The sequence below is a fragment of the Grampus griseus genome, assembly GCF_964374135.1.
Source record: "Grampus griseus genome assembly, chromosome: 1".
NCBI lineage: Eukaryota > Metazoa > Chordata > Mammalia > Artiodactyla > Delphinidae > Grampus > Grampus griseus.
In genome coordinates, this window is record NC_139017.1 from 57,678,049 (window position 1) to 57,702,287 (window position 24,239).

General features: G+C 38.8%; 1 protein-coding gene across 2 annotated transcripts in view; it reads right to left on the reverse strand.

The window, feature by feature from the left end:
• Positions 1 to 9,390: 9,390 nt before the first annotated feature.
• The window catches only part of COP1 (COP1 E3 ubiquitin ligase), a gene marked incomplete at its 3' end in the record, with an annotated part of 273,496 nt that continues 258,647 nt past the window's right edge, over positions 9,391 to 24,239 (reverse strand). For both annotated transcript variants that reach the window (XM_082656826.1, XM_082656825.1), the window contains exons 19-20: positions 11,912 to 11,956; positions 9,391 to 9,739 (exon numbers count right to left, since the gene is read on the reverse strand). In XM_082656826.1, the coding sequence (XP_082512952.1) occupies positions 9,722 to 9,739; positions 11,912 to 11,956 (63 nt within the window). The remainder of the gene's footprint in view (positions 9,740 to 11,911; positions 11,957 to 24,239) is intronic.

Sequence of the window (24,239 nt, forward strand, 5' to 3'; positions counted from 1 at the left end):
AGAGTCGACTTCTCTCAGCACTATGCCCTCTTCTAGGTGGATCACTTTCCGGTCCACAACGAGCTTGCTCCATCAAATACTCAAAATCTGCTGGTGCCAGAAGTCCCCACAGCAGCTAGTGCACATCCCCATGCGGGGCTGTAAACTGAAAACATGCTGACGAGCATTACTGCAAACTTTCGTGGATCTTCCTGGAGCGTGGGAGCGAAAAAAGCCTTTAGATGAATGACGTCAGCAGGGGAGGTGGGCACAGAAACTCAGCATTTCCTTTGTGTCCGAGGGGCTTGGGTAGCTTCTCAGCTGCGTCAGCTTTGCTGGAGATCCGAATGGAAGGGCTGGTTTTCTTCACATTGAGGTAGGATTATATGGCACCGTGGTTTCTTTTCCCATCTTTGTATTTATCAGCCTAGCTCCTTGCTCTTTTCTCTTTCTCCAAGTAACCAGTGTGACTACTCTCCATCCTGCTACCTTCATAGGGGGACACAAATGTCAATCATCCCAGGATCTTGATCATTTCCCATTTCTGCCTTTCCAGCTACATGGTGTGTATATAAAAAGGGACTCCTGGAGGTGGAGTATGGTCTAGGACATGAAGTGGACTCAGGGCTAGGCCAGCAGGCACACGGTTCTGCATCCTCAAGCAGGGCAGGTAACACATTATCAGTTGGGAAAGTCGAATCTTTCTTAGGGAAACCCACTCACCAAGGGAACCACTGTCTAAAAGATCATCATCTACACATTCTCAGGAGTCAGTTTGAGGCAGGGAGAGTAAAGCGCGGCAGGAGGAACAGAGGGGATGAGACAGCAGAGAAAGGCGGAGGAGGTTTCTGGCAAAGAGGAAACACCTTTAATTCCCACATTCCTGAGTTGTGAGGCTGGCAAGAGGCTTATTTAGCCATTATGAAGAGTTATACATATTTGAAAAGGACAGAGAAAGAAATTCTGAAAGAAAAAGGAGAGGAAGTCTTTCCCCTTATTTTCAACAGGAAGAATTAAGCCTCTTCTTTCTAATTTGTATTTGCCCTTGCCGTAGGCAGACAGGTGTTCTACCCGTTTTTCTCTCCCTCTGAATAAATGAAATAGGATCGTATTTTCAGATCTGAAATAGATCTGAAGGAATGATTCCATCTAGGTCCCTGCCTTCTGGCAGTGAGTGTCTAAATCATTTAGGACCAATAGTTGTCTGATCACCTCTGATGTTCTCCCAGGTGGAGATGTCACCCACCAATGTTGGTAGTGGCTTTCAGTGTTTTAGCAACTTGATAGGTTCAGAGTTTTATTTTGCCTATTTGAAGTCCTTTCTGCCATAAATTATCAGATAAATAGTATTAGATAAATTTAATTAATTTATCATCAAAACTAGAAGATTCCTCGCTGTTTTGACAGGGTCGAGATGTGTACCTGTTCTCGTCCTTGAAGATAACTCTCACCTGTGGCATTTAGCAGGTCAGTGGACGTAATCTAGACATAGACTCAAAATTTTTAGAGTGCTACTTAAATCCTACATCCTCTATACAACCCATTTAACACTCTAATCTGCCCTTTTAACAACCTTTTCACTATAATATATACAGTAATTTAACCCTTTTGAATCTGTTTTGTTTAAAAAAATAATGCTTACTTCACAGGATTACTGTGCTATATAAAAATTATTTTCACAGGTGTATATCTTATCTGCCTAAAGCTCCATGAAGGGATCATGTCCTGTACTATTTGATATCCTCCAGAACACCTAGCAGTAAGAACTAGGCCTAGTGGGGTGGGGAAGGGGTATTCCATTGAGACAGAATTCAGCTCAATCTAGGAAAAAAACTTCCTAACAATTAGAACCATCCAGGCAGGATGTTTCAGGAACCAGTGAGCTCTCTCAAATGCTATAGGTACTTCAGTAGAGACTACAAGACTACCAATCATGGTACCCTATGAGGAATTCCTACATTGAGTAGGGTGTTCAGTTCACTGGCTGCTTTGGAGAGAGGACTGGCGTTTTGACTCTGAGAGGAAAAAAGAAGGGATTACTTAATGCAATGTACTGCGACTGAGGTCACGAGGGCTGGATTTCTGCTCTAATGGCCTTACCTCTCCATCCCCTTCAGTCTAGAGGAAAGGTGAAACTAATATCAAGGTTCTCTGGAGATTCTCAGATAATGGAGAAACAAGAATGCAGAGTTAAATAAACACTTGGTGTCACTAGACTGCTTACCGTCATATACCAAGGAGAGGTGAGGAAAGGGAGAGACAAAGAGACATTCCTCTTCTGCCATAAAGATTTGTTACAACACAATTAGACAACCAGAGTGTGGCTAGATGCTGGAAGATAAGAACACTTCCTGGGGAATGAAACCTTGGGAAAACATCTTTGGCCACCACTTGTGGCTCTATGGATGTGAATCCTGTTTGCCACGATAACCAGTCTCTTCTCTTGCCTTCAGTCACAATTCCCCCTCCCTTCTCTACTCTTGTTGCCTGTGCTGAGAAATGAGACTGAAAAGACCCCAGTAAAGGTGATGCAGGTTTTTAGCCTGCAGTCACCTAAATCCTACTCTAGGGAGAGAATGCACTAAGCATGTGGTAAGAGAAGGGACATTTCAGAAATTTCACTGTGGGCATTTTCCTAACTTTTCATGGCAGCTATGATGGTGGCCTCTTGGCAGGTCAGCTCACAGGCAGATGTCCTGTTCAGAGAGCACAGGAATAAAGCCATTTTACGGACACACTGAGATTTCCAGAACAGCTAATCTAACCTTTCAACCTTCCATCCTTTTGTTGTTGATTGCGATTTTTATAATTTATACTTAATTATTCTTCATAATGGAAAGAAATTGAAGAGTGATTACAATTTTAATATGCATATGCTAATACTACCCTGTATTCAAGGAATGCTTTTTAATTTCCAAGACTGCCAGAGGCCTTTCCAGAGAAGATATATTACTGAAACTGCAAAGCTTTGCAATTCAGTGACACAGGAACATCACACCCCAGTTCTAAGAATAGAAGGGTGCCTTTCCCAAGGGAACCATAGAGCTCATGAGAAGTCTCTCCTGGGACTGGCCAAACAGAATTTGAAAAGTGGAAATGAGGACTCTTTCTTATGGTATAACACTGACCAGAGTTTGGTCTTTAAACATGAAAAATATTGAAAAAATATAAAGTGCTTACTAACTGGGCTGGCATTTAACAGTGGTTAATTTGCTTAATTTAGGAAAAAAGTCATTTTGCTGCATCTTTCAAAATTTAACCCTCAAAATTTGCCATGAAATAGGTATGAATACTTCTAAGAGACTCAGGCATTCCAAAGAAACATCAGTCAGGTTCCAAGTCTCCATGAAAGTGCTATGAGCTTGAGAAGCTCCTTTTATATTCAGAAAAGAAATTTCAATAGCTGAGGATGAACGAACCAGAAAGGAAAGGGTGGGGGGATTGGGGGGAGCCAGCTTTGCACAATATCCTCTGCTTTCCCACAGACAACAGGCTGCCTTAAGCATAAATCTTTCAGAGTATTCAGTAAACATAATCTCAACCCCAGACCTCTCAGGTCTCTCTGTTCAAGGAGTAAAGATCTTCATATTCCATTCAAACAGTAAAACATCTAAAATGTCTTACTGTTTACTGAGCTTTAACAGAAAGAGTGCCCCCTGGTTCTGTGCAAATACACATACCAAGGTAGGTCAACACTGCTTGTGCGCACTCCTGTGGAACTGCCATCAATCCAGCAACAAAAAAGCTTTAGTCATGTGGTGTGCCCTCCAAAATGGCCTTCCAGGTTCCTGTGGTAGAGACACACCATTATGGAAAGAGAACCCCATTACTGCAGAAATACTTTTATTTACTAGAATGCAAGCTCAGGAGCGATTGGATTTTTCCTGGTTTTCCTTTTTCTTTTCCCCTGTCTCTGCTGTATGGTGAGCACTTTAGAATACAGGTCAGCAAACCTGGGCCCACAAGCCAAATCCAGCCGGTGGATTTTTGTATGGCTCATAAGCAACAAATGGCTTTTACATTTCAAAATGCTTGGGAAATAATTTTTGAAAATATTGTGATACATGACAATTAAATGACATTCAAATTTCAGTGTCCATTCGTTGAGTTTCATTAGTACCCAGCCACACTCATTTGTTTACATTATGTCTAGGGCTGCTTTCACATGCTACAATGGCAGAGTGAAGTTGTCGTGACAAAGACCGTATGGCCCACAAAGCCTAAAATATTTACCATCTGGGTCTTTACAGAAAAAGTCTTATGACCCTTAGCCTGGAAGAGACTACCTCATTATAGGCACTATTTGTTGAATGAATAGAGTCACCCTACGCAAATGGCTATCGGACCTTACTCATCTCTTTTGAGCAACAGCCCATATCCATTACAGACCACTAGCTGAGGGTACCAAACTGGGAGTGAAATGGATTGTTATTAGGCTGCTATTCCACCGAAGCTCACTCACAAAAAAGTTTCTGGAATAAAACATTCTTTCAGGTGTATAAAACTAAAGGTGAAGCCTCACGTTTAGAATATACAATTACTTGTGTTTGCCTTGGTTTTTTCCCTTGAAAATCCTGAAGACTAGTTTTTATGTGGTTCTTCCGAAAGGCTCCTAAACCTCTGGTCACAGATTAGTACTGACAGTAGGACGAAAGCAGGGCATATAGGAAAATCCATAAAATCATTTGCAGAGAGACTGCGAAATATATCACACAATAATTGATTAACCTAGACTGTTACCACTTTTGGGAAGTTTCACTTAGAATTCATGAGAACCCCTACCCAGTTCCAATGTAAGATTTCCTTCAGAACTTGGGCACTAGGGAGTTTGATTCAAAAACTGATCAAGGACAGATGACTCACAGAGAATGGAGTCATAAAACCATAAACAAATGGGAAGATTTCTTAATTCTCATACTGAGAAGTTGTAATGATCTCAAGTGAAAAGAAACATAATTGTAGGCACTCAGATGTCTTAGTGACTAAACCATAAGAATGACAATGGAATTTGTATAGTATAATCTTATTTATTAACAGAGATTAGCGTATCATTCTCAGTAAGTAGAATTTAGAGATAAATATGGAGTACAGAGGTTTACTTCTGCAAAACTACACAACTTCTTAGTGATAAAGTTGAGGCTGTAACTTAAATCTCCTCTAAACTCCATGTTTGCCTCCATTTTTGTGTGAAAGTGGTCGCTGGAACAGATCACTGTGGTCTATTGTGTTCTTCTCCAGCTTCAACTCACACTACTGTCTTGCACTTTGTTTTGTACATACTGGATCTATCCTCTTAACTTTTGTTTTTGATAAACTTACCTTAGAACAGCACTTTTAGATTTACAGAAAAATTGCAAAGAAAGAGTTCCCATATAGCCTACACTCAATTGCCCTATTATTAACATCTTACATTAGTATGGTTCATTTGGTACAATTAATGAATCAATACTGATTGATTAATGAATCAATACTGATCAGTCAACCGAAGTCTATACTTTGTTTAAATTTCCTTAGCTTTCACATAATGTCCTTTTCTGTTTCAGGATCCCATCCAGGATATCACATTACATTCAGTCATGTCTCCTTAGGCTATGAGTTTCTCACTTTCCTTGTTTTGATGACCTTGACAGTTTTGAGGAATACTGGTCAGGTATTTAGCAGAATGTCCTGCACTAGGGATTTAGCTGATATTCTTCTCATTTAGACTGGATTTATGAATTTGGGGGAGGAAGATCACAGAGTTAAAGTGTCATTTTCATTGTACGATATCCAGAGTACATAGTATCAACACGACGTAACTTTTGATGTTGACCCGGATCACCTGGCTAAGGTAGTATTTGTCAGGTTTCTCCACTGTAAAGTTAATCTTTTTTTTTTTTTTTCTCTCGTTCCATACCAGACTCTTTGGAAGGAAGTCACTATGCACAGCCCATCCTTAAGGAGTGGGGAATTATGTTCCATCTCCTTGGGGATGGAATAGCTACATAATGTGGAATTCTGCATGGGAAACTTTTCATTTATTTATTCAATCATTTATTTATATAAGCATGGACTCATGGATATTTATATTTGGGGTTATAATCTATAATCCAACACTAGTTTATTTTGTTGCTCAAATTGTTCCAACTTTGGCTACTAGAAGCTACTCGAGTCTTTTTCTTTGCTTCCCTTGGTCTTGAATGTTCCTTTACCTCTTTTCAGGATTCAGCTGAGATGAAAAATATTCCTAAGTCCCCTATCCTGATCCTAATCTCCCACCACTCTAGATTATATATTTTTCCGGTACATCTAAAATTTATGTCTACTATGGTACTTACATATTTATACTTATGTGTCTCTCCCACTGGACAATAAACTTTTTGAGGGTAGTGATTACGTCTTATTTATTTTATATGCTTAGTATATAGTACATAGTGCCTCACCTACACAAAGCAGGAGCTCAACAAATATTTCTAGAATGATCACTATGATTTTCTCTTTAGTCCAAGAATCCAGGAGTGCCTAACATCTTAACCAGAAGCCACAAAGGAGTTGGTTACTAACTGCTCTGGTAGGAATTACAAGGTGCTACTATTGTAAGTATTAATGTCAGTCATGAAACACATGTAATACGATAGGCTCAGGATCTAAATTAACACTTCTGCACGTCTCATTTCTAAGCAAGCAGACTTTTCCTGAATATTAATCCCAGTTACATGGGCATAATTACATTAAGGGCAATGACAAATTACCTTTATATTTAGAACCAAGGGTAGGCAGCTTCTAGTTTTGCTTAGCTTAGAGAAGTGGTGTCCTCAAAACAGCACACAGGAATTTGGGTCATGAGGTTCCCAAGTGACTTGCTGCTGGTTGAGGACTGCATAACCACTGAAGAAATAAATTTGCTGAGTTGCATTCTTTGTTGTCAATACATATTATGAGAAGATGACTTTAAAAATCAATCAAGAATCTTCCAAGATATAGGAGTTAAGACGAATTCTAATAAGCTGAAACAGGTTTTGAGGTTGGATCATGCTAGTCCAAGCCACCATTAACTCTTGACTGATCACCTTCCTAACTGCACTCTTGCCCTCATCTATCCATTTACCATAAATGAGATTGTGTCATTCCATTTAACACTTCCACTTAACTGCTTTTATAACAAAATTCAAATTTTCAAGCATGCCCTAGAAGTTTCCACATATCTTTTGGGCTCCTTCACCTCTTCAAACTCATCCCACACTCATCTCTTCCTTGACTAGTAATGGTCCAGCCATGCTCATCTTTCTGAGGTCGTGGCATGGTCCCATAAAATTTTTGATGTCTAGTACCTCAATCTTCTTACAAGAACTTTTCAAAGTTTTTCAGTCCTTAATGTTTCTTATGCATGAGTTCTGTACCTAAGAACAAAGGCAACTTTGTTTAAGAAACTCCTACAAATACACTGAAATAAAGATTAGAACATAAAAACCCATATTCTTCATGAGTTAGAAGCTTTTTTGGTGTTAAAATGTGTATTATCTTTAAGCTTTAGTTAACTAATATGTTATTTTTCTAAGAAACAGTAATATTTGTTTGATTTTGACATCCTGCAAAGACTGACTCAAATTTTAAAATGGTTTCTATTTACAAGGAAAAGAGTTAAACACAAATTTAAATAAAACAACACTGCCTTCTTAAAATAATAAGTTATTAAAAAATTGAGTCCCTTTGATAACTAAAGGTACCTTACTGCAACCTTCCAAATGTATGAAAATTAACATAACCATACAATGCTGACAACTTGAAATAAAACAAAGAGACCAAACAAAAACCATAATAATCTGCTTCTATTTAAACACATTCAAAGAGGCATTAACTCTCTGCTTCTATTTTGATGACTTTCTGGGCATATCTGCCTAAGTAAAGTTCTTTAAGTGAAGAATCTACATGTGAATATTCTTTCTATATTTTTGTAAAAGGACATTCATTAATCTCAGAAAAAAGTCCAACTGACATGTTCTGGTTGATGACAAGTGTAACTTTTGAATGATAGTGACTTTTTCTCTCAGAATTGAGTCCAAAAGTTATCAGGTTCTTAACTCCCAGAAGTTAGTTAAGATATAATTGTCTTGAAGCTCTAAAAACTGAAAAATTTCACTTAAGTTTGAGGCTTACTCATTTGGCAGTAAAAACTGACCTGAACTACTGCAAGACTATTTTTAGTCTGTATTAATCTCATATAACGTGAACATTTATACATTTTGCTGCAGAAATATTAATGTGTTTGAAAACAGTATTGCTCCAGACTCTGTTGGAGGGTGTTATATAAAACATAGTGTATGTACCCTATTACTTTCCTAAAAGTCAGAAAGTTCTAAATTCCAAAACGCATTTGGCCCAAGGGCTTCAGATAATGAAATGTGGACCTGCAGTAGGTTTCAATAATTTTAAATAGAGGGACACATGGGATATTCTGATCACCCTTATTATCCATATACTTATCACACCAAGCTTTTCCAAGTGTCTATTTTTATAAAATACATGTGGCATATAATTCTGTTTATATTTTTCTAAAAAGTGTTCACACTTAAAGTAGCTCCAACAGAAAGCTTCATATTACTTTTGCTTGACCTGCTACTCTTAAGTTCTTTCCTTTTACAAATTGAAAACAATGTGTGAAACTAACTAGACAGTCTAAGAGATTATATGGCTTGGGAATTTGGATAATAGGGCTTCAATTTCTTTTCCTCTAAGTGAGAGCCTGGCAAACCATGGTCTGTGGGCCTCCACCTATTTCATAAACAGCTTATGCCCATTTGTTTATATATGGTCTGTCTGTGGCCGCTTTTCTGCCACAGTGGCAGAGTTGTGTAGTTGTGGCAGAGACCATATGACCTGCAAAGCCTAAAATATTTACTATCTGGCCCTTTATGGAAAAAGTTTGCTGACCTTTGCTCAAAGTTGATCACCCCATGATGGTACTAATACCTATGACTATCTGATAGCCATGATTTTATAAAATAAGTTGGTTTGTGTACATTTAGGGTTTATTTAGGGCCTTATGGGTAACATTTCAAAGGAAAAGACAGAGATAGCTGTCACAGACTGATATTCCCTTTCTGTTTGAATGTGGTCTCAACAGGTCAAAATGTTAGACCCTTGGCCAGATCCAGAGGGACTGAGGAATCTGGTACTTGCTGATAATATAAATCTGGTCAGAGAATGAAGAGAGAACTTCATAAAGTAATTAATCTTTCTACCTACTGTAAACATTAAATTCACAGAAAGAATCCATATACTTTATGTTGATATGCATAATTCCAAAGAGGTGGGGAAATATGGACCTTAAAAATTATTCATCAGTATATTATACTATAGTTCATGTGTGCTACTTCTTGAAAAGATAAAATTATCTCTTGCCACATTGAACAGAAAGTTTCCCAGCTCAGCTGTGGCTCAATAAACTTTTATTATTTTTTGTTGTTATTTATTTTTATTCAAAAGAATTTGTTTCCCTATCACAAAAATTAGATAACCATACCACCAACAGCAGCAAAGTCCATAGAGTTACATGGATGGTGGAGAGTTCACTGGGTACTCCCAATGTCCCAAAGGTCATAAAGGAGGGAAAAAAAGGAAAAGAAAAAAAAATACTCAGAACAAATCCAAAACCCATGATGACTTTGGGGAGAGACATCACACGACAGTTTCTGTCTTCTCTTATTGTCAGCTGCAGATGTATTTCAGCCGGATCAAGTACAATTCAACTTGAGTAAACCCTTCATACCAACTCTAGCACCTAATAGGGAGAAAGAAGAATCAGTATAATAAAATAGTTTTAAAATATAGGAAGAGTTTAATCAGTCTTTATTATATTGTAAATGGAGAACCAAATCAAGTAGACTTTTCCCAACTGCTTTGGCTAAAATCAAAGAATTTGAAGGGATCAGACATGAATCCATTCTTACTTTCAATTCAGTAGCTGCATGAACTCTTTCAGATTAGTTATCTCCACAGTCAACAAAGGAGCCTTCAAGATAAACTACATAAAACACAGATAAATGACCTGACTGATCCATAGCATGAATATAACATTTTGGAATATTATGTTGGTATCTTTCCACATTCATAAGAAAAAGTTTAAGTACTGCTGTTCAGAATTTTAATCCACTTATTTCTTGCACTGATAAACATTTTATAGTGATCAAGGTATACAGGACCTAAAATCTTGTCTTTTCCTATTGCTTAATTTATTTTCTAGTCAAGCATCTGGATGTTGAGATATTTTGTTAGCTATTAGACTTAGAGTAGTACCTTATCATACAAAAAAGTTGTGCTAAAACTAAAAATAAGAAGAATTATACTTCAATAAAGATGTATAAAAAATAAATAAAATAAAGAAGAAGCAATGATCAGTTATAAAAGGAGTAGAAGAAATGGCTGAGAAAGGACATCGAACATGCGGACAATTATGAGCACTGTCAAAAAGGATTATGTTAGATGGAGACTGTAATTCTAGGTGGCAAAGAATTAAAGGAGCAACTTATCTTCTGCCGTGCTAAGGCCTGACTTATATCTGTGCTTTCATAATGCTTTTTGTCTTTACATTTGCCAAGCAGGCTACTTTACATAAGAGGTCAATGCTATTGAACAAAAATCTTAGATTTGTCGCTGAGACCCTATAAGTATGTATGTAGCTTTGAGCTTTCTGTAGAAACATTAGCAATCCCAATTGCCTCAAAGGCCAAACTTGTTGAAGAATACAGTACAGCTTTTTCAATACATGTCTTGCCATGAGAATAAAGAAAAACTGAGAGACTATAGAGAGCCACTTAAAACAGAGATTCCAAGACCTTGTACCATCTTGCTTGAGGCTTCCAGAACACAGCCTTGGCTCTCTAATGAGGCTTTCCAAATAGAGAAACTGGCTGCATAAAAAGAAGTATACCATGTAAATTAATTTGACTAGCTAACAGTGCAGTTCTGCTTTGAGTTTGCTCATTTCATCTCTGTAGGACAATGTGTGAGGCTTGGATTTGCTCTCTTGGTTGCTGGGTCATTCTCCGTTCAGGATGAGTGGAAGGAAGCCATGGCAAAATTAATGCTAACTGGCAGGAAAATAGATACATATTATTTTTAAAAATGCATCCTGACACTTCTGTATCAGCAGAGAATATGTGGAAAGAACTGGTACCCACAGAATAAGTGCTAATCAAACCCAGGTACTAAAAACCTCCTCCAAAATGGTGTTTTGTTTAAAAGCTCACTGCTTAGCTCAGGATTTATTTATCCAATGTATTGTGCCCAAGTGCTGAATATCCAATGGTATAACTAGATAAAATTTTTATTTCCTTGAACTCCTAACTACGAAGAAAAGTATGTGGAAAACTATATATGAATTTGGGAATGAGACTGTGAGCAAAGAGACATGAAAGTTTTCAGATTACACCAATGGCATGATCACATGATCAATCAATTTTCAACGGAACACTAGAATACCTTTTCTTTCCCTAGCAACTGAGCAAAAATCTCCTTGTCATGGAAGAGAAGGAAGAGAAACGCGAGGAAGAGAAGAGTAACATCAGAGTAAGACATTTTAAAACCTGGTGAACGTCTAAGCATCTGATGCTGTATCTTGGATCTTGTTCCCTGAACACCCTGTGGGGCAGCTGCACTGGCGTGACAGAAGCTCAGCAGTGCTCGCCCCACTGTGAATGCTTAACAGTCTTCATCTGTTTTTCATCCTGACCGCCTTTCAATCTCTTCAGCATTCGTATAACCTCTAACAAGTACTATCATCTTCCCCATAGTTGCAAGCTACCTATTCTTTTCCCCTTCAATCAAAGCCATTTCCAAGCAGACAGAGACCCATGATTTGGCATGCTCTCTAAGGCTTAGTACAACTCTACATTTCCATGTTATAGTTATAGTCTGTTATAGCCTAAAAATGGAGATGTATAAAATAGCTTACCTTAATTGTACCCTGACTGTTAGCAGCAATCAGCACATTGGACTCCTAGAAAAGAACAAGAACTTTTAGAGTATAGAGAAGGATTTCCTGGAGGGCAGTCCAGGAGAATAATTTAATCTTCATCCTTCTTTCTTCACTTCACACTAAGACGCCAATACAATCTAAACTGGAAAACCAACTTTAACATGTTTTTAACTACGAATTATAAATACAAAATCCAATATTTTGAGGATTAAGTTTTAATAAAAACAATGAAGTTGGAAGCAGAGTAGGAAACTTTTAAATGTAAAGAAAAATAAAAGAGAAACAGATTGCCACTAGGAGGAAAGCCAAGAGAAACAAAGACTGAAATAAAAATAAGAATAACTTGAGAAAAACAAAGTACACAATCCTTTCCACAGAAAACTCCCCCTTCATTCACTTTCTCCCATAAGACACCAGTAATTGGCATAAATCTCTATTGCTAGCTATTTGGTATTAGAAAAACAAAATAAAACAGAATGTGAATATTCATCTGGGAGAAAGAAAGCTATCTTTCTTTTTAATTATTCTATCACTCACTATATGCATTTTTAACAACCTTGGTGATTACCTGAAATAGAATGCATGTGGTAACATATTTTTAAAAATATTCTAAGCCTTAAGAAAAAACTATCTCTGGAAGGTAGAAAGGGTAGAAAAAGAAATAGACAAGACTGAGTTTACCAGAGAGAATCTCATTGAGTAGGAAGAGCTAGGACATGCCTTCCATTGGAAACAGAGTCTAATAGGCTCTGAGCTTGGGAGTATAGACAAGTCTTTTCGCTTTTAAGAGCAGGTGGCCAGAAGGAGGTAAACAGACTCAAAACTGCCATAGAGGCCATATGGCTGATGGGAAGACCAAGCCCAAATAATAGCTTTCAAAAACAGAGAAAGTGGTCAAACTTCACTGAAGGATAGGATCTGTCTGAATACCCTACAGGTTTCATCAGAAAGTGATGAAGAGAAGACAGAACACTCTTGATCTGTATTCTGGGAAAGTTATTTCAGCCAACTTGAGTTAAACCTTAGTTTCTTTGATACAAGGCATCTGTGCTCTACAAACTTCTACATTCCTATCTTTTAACTTTCTCTTTGATTCCTAGTAGAGTTACTTTTGAAAAATGTTCACCTTGTTGCTACTGGTGAAGAGGAAATAAATAATTTCTTCTACTAACCCCCAAATTTGGGGGATCAAAATATTCCTTGAATGCAGTCAGTGGTGATAGCATCAATGGTCAGTTGTATCAAGAAGGAATAAAGACATACGTTTCTTCTGGAGGTGGGCATGGGAATTGCTGATGATGGAGTTTGGAACACACAACCCCCAAATATGGTACCGTGGCATATTGAATATTTCAAGCCAAAGGAGTTTGAGAAAATGGCAGAAGCAGGAAGGTCACTCTGACCTCCCATATCCCTCACCCTTTTCCCCTAAAACAGGTCATAAAACCCTCATGTGGGAGGTGCCCTCCCTATAATCAGAGTAAAGGAGCATCCTTATCTCCAACGACAAAGGAATGCTACAAAGAATCCAAATAAACAGGCCTTGCCAAGTTTCCCTGCGGCTTACTACTCCTGAGTGCAATTACCTCACACCCCTGAACCTATCACATTGCTACATGACTACCCACTCTTCACAAACACAGCAGAAAATACACAGGTCTATATCCTTGGGTCTTCTTTTCATGACATAAATTTGTAATTCTTAGTGGAAGAATGTGTGAAAAATGTGATATATTATCATACAGTATGAAAGAGTATGCTCAATACATATTAAAAAAAATCTAGTTAGATCACCACATAAGAGGGATTTGAAGTCTGTACAATTACTACACTAAACCCAAGAAGGAAGACATCTGATGACTACCCAACATAAATAAACGACGTCTTTTTATAACCCAAGGACTATTATGGCATTAAGAGGTGGCCATATTAGGTGCTACCAGAGTTAACTCTAAACACCTTTTCCTGTGGAGACAGATAAATATCTCATTTACAAATAAGCCAATGCAGAAAGTGATTGCCCAGTTGGAATCGTCTTTTAGGACTAACATATAGGTGACAGAGTGTCCAAGGAAATTTTAGAAACACTCAAAACTATTCAAATTAACAAACAATGAAAGAAAAATAATAGCTTCACTTCTCAGTATGCCCCTCCCTCCAAAGACTATGAACTTATTAAAAAGGGATTTAGGATTAAACTGTCTTTCAGATAGTTAGATATCAGCTTAAGATAAATGAATTTTTACATGCAACAGAAAAACAAAACCAGGTATTTTACTTTAGCATAGAGGTACAGAAGTGATATGTACAAGGTTATCACTGTAGGTTTTGAGTAATTCTTGTTTGCATTTTGCATGACTAGTAATTCTTAGCTGTAGCTGTACCCTACCAGAGCCCTAATGTAAGTTCTGGTTGAATAGGTTGCTTTTACTTGCGAAATAAAATTAAAATACCAGCCAGTAATTCTCATTATTTTCTCCCTCTTTCTTGGAAACAGGCAGTTTTGCTGCAAAGCCCTCCTCAAGGTTAAGATAATAATGCAACTACTATTTTCTTCTTAAGATAAAGAGATTAAGAAAAGACAATGGAAAAATTAGCAGCAAGTTTTTTATAAAAGCAGAAGACACATACATAAACATATACCAACTTGCTTATAAAGTCAGAGATATATGTCCACTTATACTAAAACAAAACTAGCATCCACTGGAACAGTTTCCTCTTTGCCAGCTTGCCTACAAAACTGCCATTATAGCTACTACATTAAAATCCTGAGCAAGTTGAGAATTAACAATTATTCACTTAGTTTGCAATTGGAGGATTTATTCCTAGAGATAATTGATTTTAAATGTGAAGCAATTTCACTAGATATATGAATATGTAATTAAAAACACTTCTATTTCTGGCTGTGATAGAATAAATGGAATGGATTTGCTCTCCTACTTTAAGCAACTAGAAAACTGAACAAAATACATAAGACACGACTGGACAACAGGCAGTACTGGACTGTGATCACTACAAGAGGAGAAACACAACAGGTCAGTCCTATAATCCCCCTGGCTTTCTGCTTGGAGGCAGTTTCTGAACACATAGCAAGGGAAGGGGAATCCAAATAGAGCACAGAGGAATCTGAGCAGACCATAGCAGACTAAGTTGAGGAGACAGAGGTATAAGCACAGAGTATCTGTAGGGCAGCTGGAATTTGTAGGGCAAAGTACCACAGAAGAGAAAGCTACTTAAAAGTAGACTTCCAGGAATCTGTACTGGGGTCCCCTTGATTGTACATCAGAATAAACAACTGTGTGTTCATAGGGTGAAACTACACAAGACCAGGCAAATAACAATGAACAGGGAAAGTACAACTACTGAGAACCTACAACATTATCAAATGCCAGAGTTCACACAGGGTTAGGAGATGTTTGAGTTCTGACCAACCAGAGTGAAGAGAACATTCAGTGCCCTCAATGAACATTCAGGGCATTTAGCAGAGTCCCCAGAAGGGTCATGCCTTATCAGTAGGGCTAAACTAGCCTTAAGGCAAATGTTTCTCTAGACCAGGGATCAGCAAACTGATCCTGTGGACCAAATCCAGCCCACTGCCTGTATTTTGTATTTCAGTTTTAGTAGAACCCAGCCATGGTCATTAGTTTACAGTTGGCCCTCTGGTTCCACATCTGCAGATTTAGCCAACGGTGGATCAAAAATATTTTGAAAAAAAAAAATCTAGACAGTTCCAAAATGCAAGACTTGAATTTGCTATTTGCTGGCAACTATTTACATTTCATTTACAACTATTTACATAGCATTTACGTTCTATTAGGTATTATAAATAATTCAGAGATGACTTAAAGTATACAGGAGGATGTGCTAGATTATATGTAAATACTATGCCATTTTATATAAAAGACTTGACCATCCACAGATTTTGGTATCTGTCAGGGGTCCTTAAACCAATTCCTGTGCATACCAAGGACTGAGGGTATATATTGTCTATAGCTGCTCTTGCACTACAGTAGCAGAACTGAGGAACTGCAACAAAGACCATATGGCCTGCAAAGTGTAAAATATTTGCAATATTTAATTGCAAGGACTAAAATATTAGTCCTTTAAGAAAAAGTTTTGCTAATTGCTACTTTAGAGTCATCCTAATAAAGAGTGTCAAAAGAATCAAGTTTCTCTCCAAAAACTTAACTTTCTGTCAAAACAAACTTCAATGCTCTTAAAAAAATTCAACAAAATCTAGACATTCAACAATAAAGCATTCACAATGTGCAGCATTCAAGCGGCAACAAGCATGACCTATAACGAGGAAAAATTCAATGAACAGAAACAGATCTAGAAACGACAAAGACTATAAAAGTAGCAAATGAGGACTTTTAAAGCAAGTATAATTATATTCCAATATTTAAAAGGAAACAATGAACTTAATGAGAAGAGAAATGGAAGACAGAAGTATAAAAACCAAATGGAATTTCTCCACCTGGAAAGTACAGTATCTGAAATGAAAAATTAATTGGATGGGCATAACAATAGTTAAAACAGTGAAGAATAAAACACCAATAAATGTGACAACACAGAAAAAACAAAATCCCAACTGAAGCAGAGGGAAAAAAGGCTGGGAAGAAAGAAAGAAAAAAAAGATTAGTATTTGAGTGAACAGTAGGACAATATACAATCTGGTAAATGTGTAATTGGAATCCCAAACAAAGAAGAAGGGGCAGAAAAGGTATATGAAGATATAAGACTAAAAATTTTCCAAATTTGAAAACTGTAAACCCACAATCTAAGAAGCTCAATATTCCAGTGGGAAAAAAGCACAGCACCACGTTAAGACATCACATCATAAACTACTACAAATGAGTGAAAAAGAGAAAATCTTGAAAACTGCCAGAGAAAAAAAGGACACATTATGTAGGGAGATTACAAGGGGGAGCTCCCACATCCTATGATGATGATAGCAGAGCCCAGCAGGAAAAAGAAAGACTCCCTTTTTTGCCTGGCAAGAGCTCAGCCAATGAGAGACCGTCACAACTCAGCTAAGAAAAAGTCATGGACTCTTTGTTTACTATAGCTCCCCCAACTTCCTCTACCCTTCTATAGAAGAGTTCTCTTCTCCGTTTTTGCTGGGAACTTGCATGTGCCTTGCCATGACTGTAGACCCTGAATTGCAATTCTGTGATCCTGCATAAACCCACTTTTGCTGGAGAAATAACTGACGGTCTATTTGTTTCAGGTCAACATTTCAGTGGCCCATATGGGGATCCAGACAAGACCCCCGCAACAACTCCAAGGCTGGTGAGCAAATAGGTACAGTACCCACACTGAACCCATTGTCACTAACTGCTTTTCTTGCAGACCTTGGGGTTTGAGGGTAAGTTTTTCTCTTGGATTTGAGCTTGCACCCTCTTTGTGGTTTTGAAGCTCACAAGATTTTATTCAGGATATATTGTAAGGCTTTGTCCTTTCTGCTTAAATGCCTGTTCTGTAGGTAAGTACTCATTTGGCACTTTGGGCTGATTATTGAAATCATGCTGTCCTGGCAAAAACTGCGAGCCTTCAGTCTGTTCCTTTTGGAACAGGGGGTGTTTCATTGGAACTGTGCCAGTTAAGCCTTTGGCCTGACTCCTTCAGGACTGGGCTGCTCTAGTGGAACTGTGCTATTAAGCTTTCAGCCTGCCTCCTTCAGAATTAGGCTGTTTCATTAGAGCTGTGCAGTCTTCAGCCTGGCTCCTTCTGTACCAGAGTGCTCCCTTAGGACTGGCTGGTATCATGTCTGCAGGCTGTTTGAGCTATTTGAGCTGTTTGAAAATTATTCTTTTATTCTAGAGAAAAACTTGGATCCCAGTTACCTAAATATTTTGAGGGTGTCCCCTGCCCTGAGGGGACTCTGGCCAATTTTATATTTAAAAACCAAGGTCCTTCTTCAAGCATTTTTTTTTTTTTTTTGTGGTATGCGGGCCTCTCATTGCTGCGGCCTCTCCCGTTGCGGAGCACAGGCTCCGGATGCGCAGGCCTAGCGGCCATGGCCCACGGGCCCAGCCACTCCGCGGCAATGTGGGATCCTCCCGAACCAGGGCATGAACCCATGTCCCCTGCATCGGCAGGCGGACTCTCAACCACTGCGCCACCAGGGAAGCCCTTCATGCACATTTTTAACTAAATGGACCAACCTAACCAAAGACAATTTAGAACATCAATGGCCATTATAGGGAACTTTTGAAATCCCTAAATTTACTTTTATAAAAACCAAATGAGGGACTTCCCTGGTGGCACAGTGGTTAAGAATCTGCCTGCCAATGCAGGCAACACAGGTTTGAGCCCTGCTCTGGGAAGATCCCACATGCTGCAGAGCAACTAAGCCCGTGCACCACAACTACTGAGTCTGTGCTCTAAAGCCCACGAGCCACAACTACTGAGCCCGTGTGCCACAACTACTGAGCCCACGTGCCACAACTACTATGACTGCGCTCTAGAGCCCGTGAGCCACAACTGCTGAAGCCCGCGCACCTAGAGCCGGTGCTCCTCAACAAGAGAAGCCCACGCACCACAACACAGAGTAGCTCCTGCTCACTGCAACTAGAGAAAGCCCACGTACAGCAACGAAGACCCAACACAGTCATAACTAACTAACTAACTAACTAAATAAATATATTTATTTATTTAAAAAACCCCAAAAAACAAATGACTCTGACATCTTTTATTTGTTCCATTTCTGATGGTACTAGAGCTGACCCTGGAAACACTGATCATCTATCACTACTGAATCAGCTAACACCCTCCTTATGGGCAAAATCTCTAACTAATATTGGCAAAATTCACAGCGCACCTCCCATCAAGATTCAAACAGATTCCTCAAAACCTCTCCTCCAAATTAACCAATATCTTTTAAGTAAAGAAGCTCTTCAAGGCATAAAATCCCTGATAGATTACAAGGCTCAAGGTCTCATTATCCCTTGTACTAGTTTCTGTAATACTCCCATTTTACTGGTGAGAAAACCTAAGGGCAGAGGGTGGGGTTTTGTCTAGGACTTTTGAGTGATAAATAATGTTGTTATCCTTCCATGCTCTGTTGTTCCTAACTCTCGTATGTTACTAACATCCATTCCCACTGGAAGCAAATTCTTTACTGTAACAGATTTATATAATGCATTCTTTAGTATTCCAGTTGAAGCTAGCCAATACCATTTTGCCTTTACTTGTGAAGAAAAACAACTCACCTGGGCAGTAATGCTTGCTCAAGGTTTTACTGAATGTCCTTACTTCTCACAAATCCTGGAGGCTGATCTGCATGATATAAAGTTCCCTAGAGGTTCTACTTTGTTGCAATATATGGATGATTTGCTTCTTTACTCTTCTTCTCAAGCCTCCTCACAAGATAGCATCCACTTGCAAAAGCTTTTAGCATAAAAGGGACATAAGGCTGCCAAGGAAAAATTGCAGTTTGCCCAGATGAAGACTCAATATTTAGGGTATCTAATATTAGAACAAGGGCTACATCTAGATCCAGAAGGTTTCACGGTGTCCTAAGTTTATCAAAACCCCAAACTCAGTCTAGTTGGTTACTGCCAAAGCTGGATTTCAAATTTCTCTCTTATGGCCAAACTTCTGTATGTTTTACTTGACAACAGCAACAACCCTGAATCAATTTTATGGGAAAAACTGGATGACATAGCCTTTAAGGCCTTAAAGGAGAGTTTGATGAACCTACCTACCCTTGGGCATCCCAATTACCAGATTCCCTTTTTCCTTTTTGTTTGTGAAAAGGAAGGAAATGGGGCTTCCCTGGTGGCACAGTGGTTAAGAATCCACCTGCCAATGCAGGGGACACGGGTTCGAGCCCTGGTCCAGGAAGATTCCCACATGCCGCGGAACAACTAAGCCCGTGCGCCACAACTACTGAGCCTGTGCTCTAGAGACTCCGAGTCACAACTACTGAGCCTGAGTGCCACAACTACTGAAGCCTGCACGCCAAGAGCCCGTGCTCCACAGCAAGAGAAGCCACCGCAATGAGAAGCCCGCGCAAAGAAGCCGCGCATTCTTTTTGTTGCAACGAAGAGCAGCCCCACTCGCTGCAACTAAAGAAAGCCTGCACGCAGCAACGAAGACCCAACGTAGCCAAAAATAAATAAAATAATTAAAAAAAAAAAAGGAAATGTCCTTGGGGTATTCACCCCATAACACAGGGACCACCACCAACCCAGAGGGTATTATAGGCAGCAACTGGACCCTGTGGAATGGGGATAACTTCTTTGCCTTATAGCAATTACGGCCACCAAAAAAATCATTGTGGGATCCAGTTTAATGAGGTATGCTGTCTTTAAAGGAACCAAGAGCAGTGAAACCCCTGTCATGGTCCAAAGGGACATTTCTACAAATGATAACTTAGAAAAACTGGCTAGAGAAGCCCAACAATTGACCTCAGAAAAGGAAAAATAAGATTGGAAATTAAAGTTATTAGTTTAATAAAAAGAGAAACCTCTGGTTTGGACCAGGTAACAATCCAGTCCTATTGGAGACTCTAAAATTCCCACTCCAGACCACTGTACATGCATTAAACTATTGGTTTATTGATAAAATAATAGCATTCATTAATCAGTATTGGTGGGAAAACATTAAAAAGGCTGCAAAAAGTGCCTAACTCACTTGTCCCACTTGTCTAAAATACAACACAGGGTAGCCTGTTCATACTGCTCCCACACATTTCAGACTACCTAATGGACCATTCAAGGTCTGGCAAGTGGATTTCATACAACTTTCTTTGTCTTGTGGAAATAAATATATTTTAGTCATGGTCTGTATTTTTTCACACTGGACTGAAGCCTTTTCTTACAGACAGGCTACTGCCTCTTTTGTGGCTAAAGTGCTCTTGGAAAAGATTATCCCTACCTGGGGAACTCCTCTTGAACTTCATAATGATCAAGGAGCCCATTATACTGGTTAGGTATTTCAACAAGTCTGCACTGCTTGGCTGGTTTGACAACACTTTCACTGCACTTACCACTGTTAATCCTCTGGTTTAGTCGAATGCACTAATGGCATTACTAAGACTAAACTGGAAAAATTCATAAAGGCCCTCCAAATTCCTTAGCCAAAAGCACTGTCATTGGTCTTTCTAAATCTTAGATCCACTCCCTTTTGGAACTCAAAAACTCTCACCCTTTGAGATAGTCATAGGATGCTCAATGCCCTTGGCTCCTGCTTCTTTACCCAAAACTGATAAAAGGAAAGATACTCAATTGTTTCTATTAAAACTAACCATGTTTTAGTACAGCAGTCTTTTCACAATGTGCTCCCAGAAGATGAAGGCCTTAAGCATCACACTTTGCAACACAGAGATTTCATCTATTGGAAAAGATACCTCCCAGAAAGACGCTCTTCAACCTTGCTGGAAAGTCCCCTATCAGGTACTACTAAACAACCCTTGTGCTGCCAAACCCCAGGGAATAGACTCTTGATTCACGTGACACAACAACAAAAAAAGTACCAAACCCTAACTGGACCTGTATATCATCTGGTGACCTGAAAGTAAAGATTTCCCAGAACTGAAGCAGATGATATCTGATGAAACAGCTTTCCCAAGATATCTGGACCAGGCCTGTTGGAAATTTGCCTGCACAACCTTTGATGATGACATAAAACTTCAGATGATCTCCAATGTCTATGATCTTGATAGCATATGGTCTTTTCTTTTCTTTTTTTATTTTTTTTTTGGTGGTACACGGGCCTCTCACTGCTGTGGCCTCTCCCGTTGCGCAGCACAGGCTCCGGACGCGCAGGCTCGGCGGCCATAGTTCACGGGCCCAGCCGCTCCGCAGCATCTGGGATCTTCCCGGAAAGGGGCACGAACCCGTGTCCCCTGCATCGGCAGGCGGACTCTCAACCACTGCGCCACCAGGGAAGCCCTGGTCTTTCCTTTTTTTTCATTAAATTATTATATAATTTAGACAGTAAGTATGGTCTATTTTTGCTTCTTTCCATTAGAATACATTTGATCACAATTTTTTCTTTATACAGCAGGTTCCGAATAGTCATCAGTTTTATACACACCAGTGTATACATGTCAATCCCAATCGCCCAATTCATCACCCCCTCAACCACAGCCCCCCCACGGCTTTCCCCCCTTGGTGTCCATACGTTTGTTCTCTACATCTGTGTCTTAATTTCTGCCCAGAAAACCGGTTCATCTGTACCATTTTTCTAGGTTCCATATACATGCGTTAATATACGATATTTGTTTTTCTCGTTCTGACTTACTTCACTCTGTATGACAGTCTCTAGATCCATCCACGTCTCAACAAATGACCCAGTTTCGTTCCTTTTTATGGCTGAGTAATATTCCATTGCATATATGTACCACATCTTCTTTATCCATTCGTCTGTCGACGGGTATTTAGGTTGCTTCCATGACCTGGCCATTGTAAATAGTGCTGCAATGAACCTTGGGGTGCATGTGTCTTTTTGAATTGTGGTTTTCTCTGGATATATGCCCAGTAGTGGGATTGCTAGATCATATGGTAATTCTATTCTTAGTTCCTTAAGGAAAATCCATACTGTTCTCCACAGTGGCTGTATCAGTTTAGATTCCCACCAACAGTGAAAGATGGTTCCCTTTTCTCCACACCCTCTCCAGCACTTGTTGTTTGTAGCTTTTCTGATGAAGCCCATTCTAACTGGTGCGAAGTGATACCTCACTGTAGTTTTGATTTGCATTTCTATAATAATTAGTGATGTTCAGCAGCTTTTCATGTGCTTCTTGGCCATCTGTATGTTCTCTTTGGAAAAATGTCTATTTAGGTCTTCTGTCCATTTTTGGATTGGGTTGTTTGTTTTTTTAATATTGAGCTGCATGAGCTGTTTATATATTTTGGAGATTAATCCTTTGTCCATTGATTCATTTGCAAATATTTTCTCCGATTCTGAGGGTTGTCTTTTCATCTTGTTTATGGTTTCCTTTGCTGTGCAAAAGCTTTTAAGTTTCATTAGGTCCCATTTGTTTATTTTCGGTTTTATTTCCATTACTCTAGGAGGTGGATCAAAAAAGATCTTGCTGTGATTTATGTCAAAGAGTGTTCTTTCTATGTTTTCCTCTAAGAGTTTTATAGTGTCAGGTCTTACATTTGGGTCTCTAATCCATTTTGAGTTTATTTTCGTGTATGGTGTTAGGGAGTGTTCTAATTTCATTCTTTTACAGTAGCTGTCCAGTTTTCCCAGCACCACTTATTGAAGAGACTGTCTTTTCTCCATTGTATATCCTTGCCTCCTTTGTCATAGATTAGTTGACCATAGGTGCGTACGTTTACCTCTGGGCTTTCTATCTTGTTCCATTGATCTATGTTTCTGTTTTTGTGCCAGTACCATATTGTCTTGATTACTGTAGCTTTGTAGTATAGTCTGAAGTCAGGGAGTCTGATTCCTCCAGCTCCGTTTTTTTCCCTCAAGACTGCTTTGGCTGTTTGGGGTCTTTTGTATCTCCATACAAATTTTAAGATTTTTTGTCCTAATTCATGTAAAAAATGCCACTGGTAATTTGACAGGGATTGCACTGAATCTGTAGATTGCTTTGGGTAGTATAGTCATTTTCACACTATTGATTCTTCCAATCCAAGGACGTGGTATATCTCTCCACCTGTTGGTATCATCTTTAATTTCTTTCATCAGTGTCTTATAGTTTTCTGCATACAGGTCTTTTGTCTCCCTAGGTAGGCTTATTCCTAGGTATTTTATTCTTTTTGTTGCAATGGTAAATGGGAGTGTTTCCTTAATTTCTCTTTCAGATATTTCATCATTAGTGTATAGGAATGCAAGAGATTTCTGTGAATTAACTTTGTATCCTGCAACTTTACCAAATTCATTGATTAGATCTACTAGTTTTCTGGTGGCATCTTTAGCATTCTAGGTGTAAGGTTATTTGAGATTTTTCTTGTTTCTTGAGGTAGGCTTGTATAGCTATAAACTTCCCTCTTAGAACTGCTTTTGCTGCATCTCATAGGTTTTGGATCATCGTGTTTTCATTGTCATTTGTCTCTAGGTATTTTTTGATTTCCTCTTGATTTCTTCAGTGATCTCTTGGTTATTTAGTAACGTAGGGTTTAGCCTCCATGTGTTTGTGTTTTTTCCCCTGTAACTGATTTCTAATCTTATAGAGTTGTGGTCAGAAAAGATGCTTGATATGATTTCAATTTTCTTAAATTTACTGAGGCTTGATTTGTGACCCAGGATGTGATCTATCCTGGAGAACGTTCTGTGCGCACTTGAGAAGAAAGTGTAATCTGCTGGTTTTGGATGCAATGTCCTATAAATATCAATT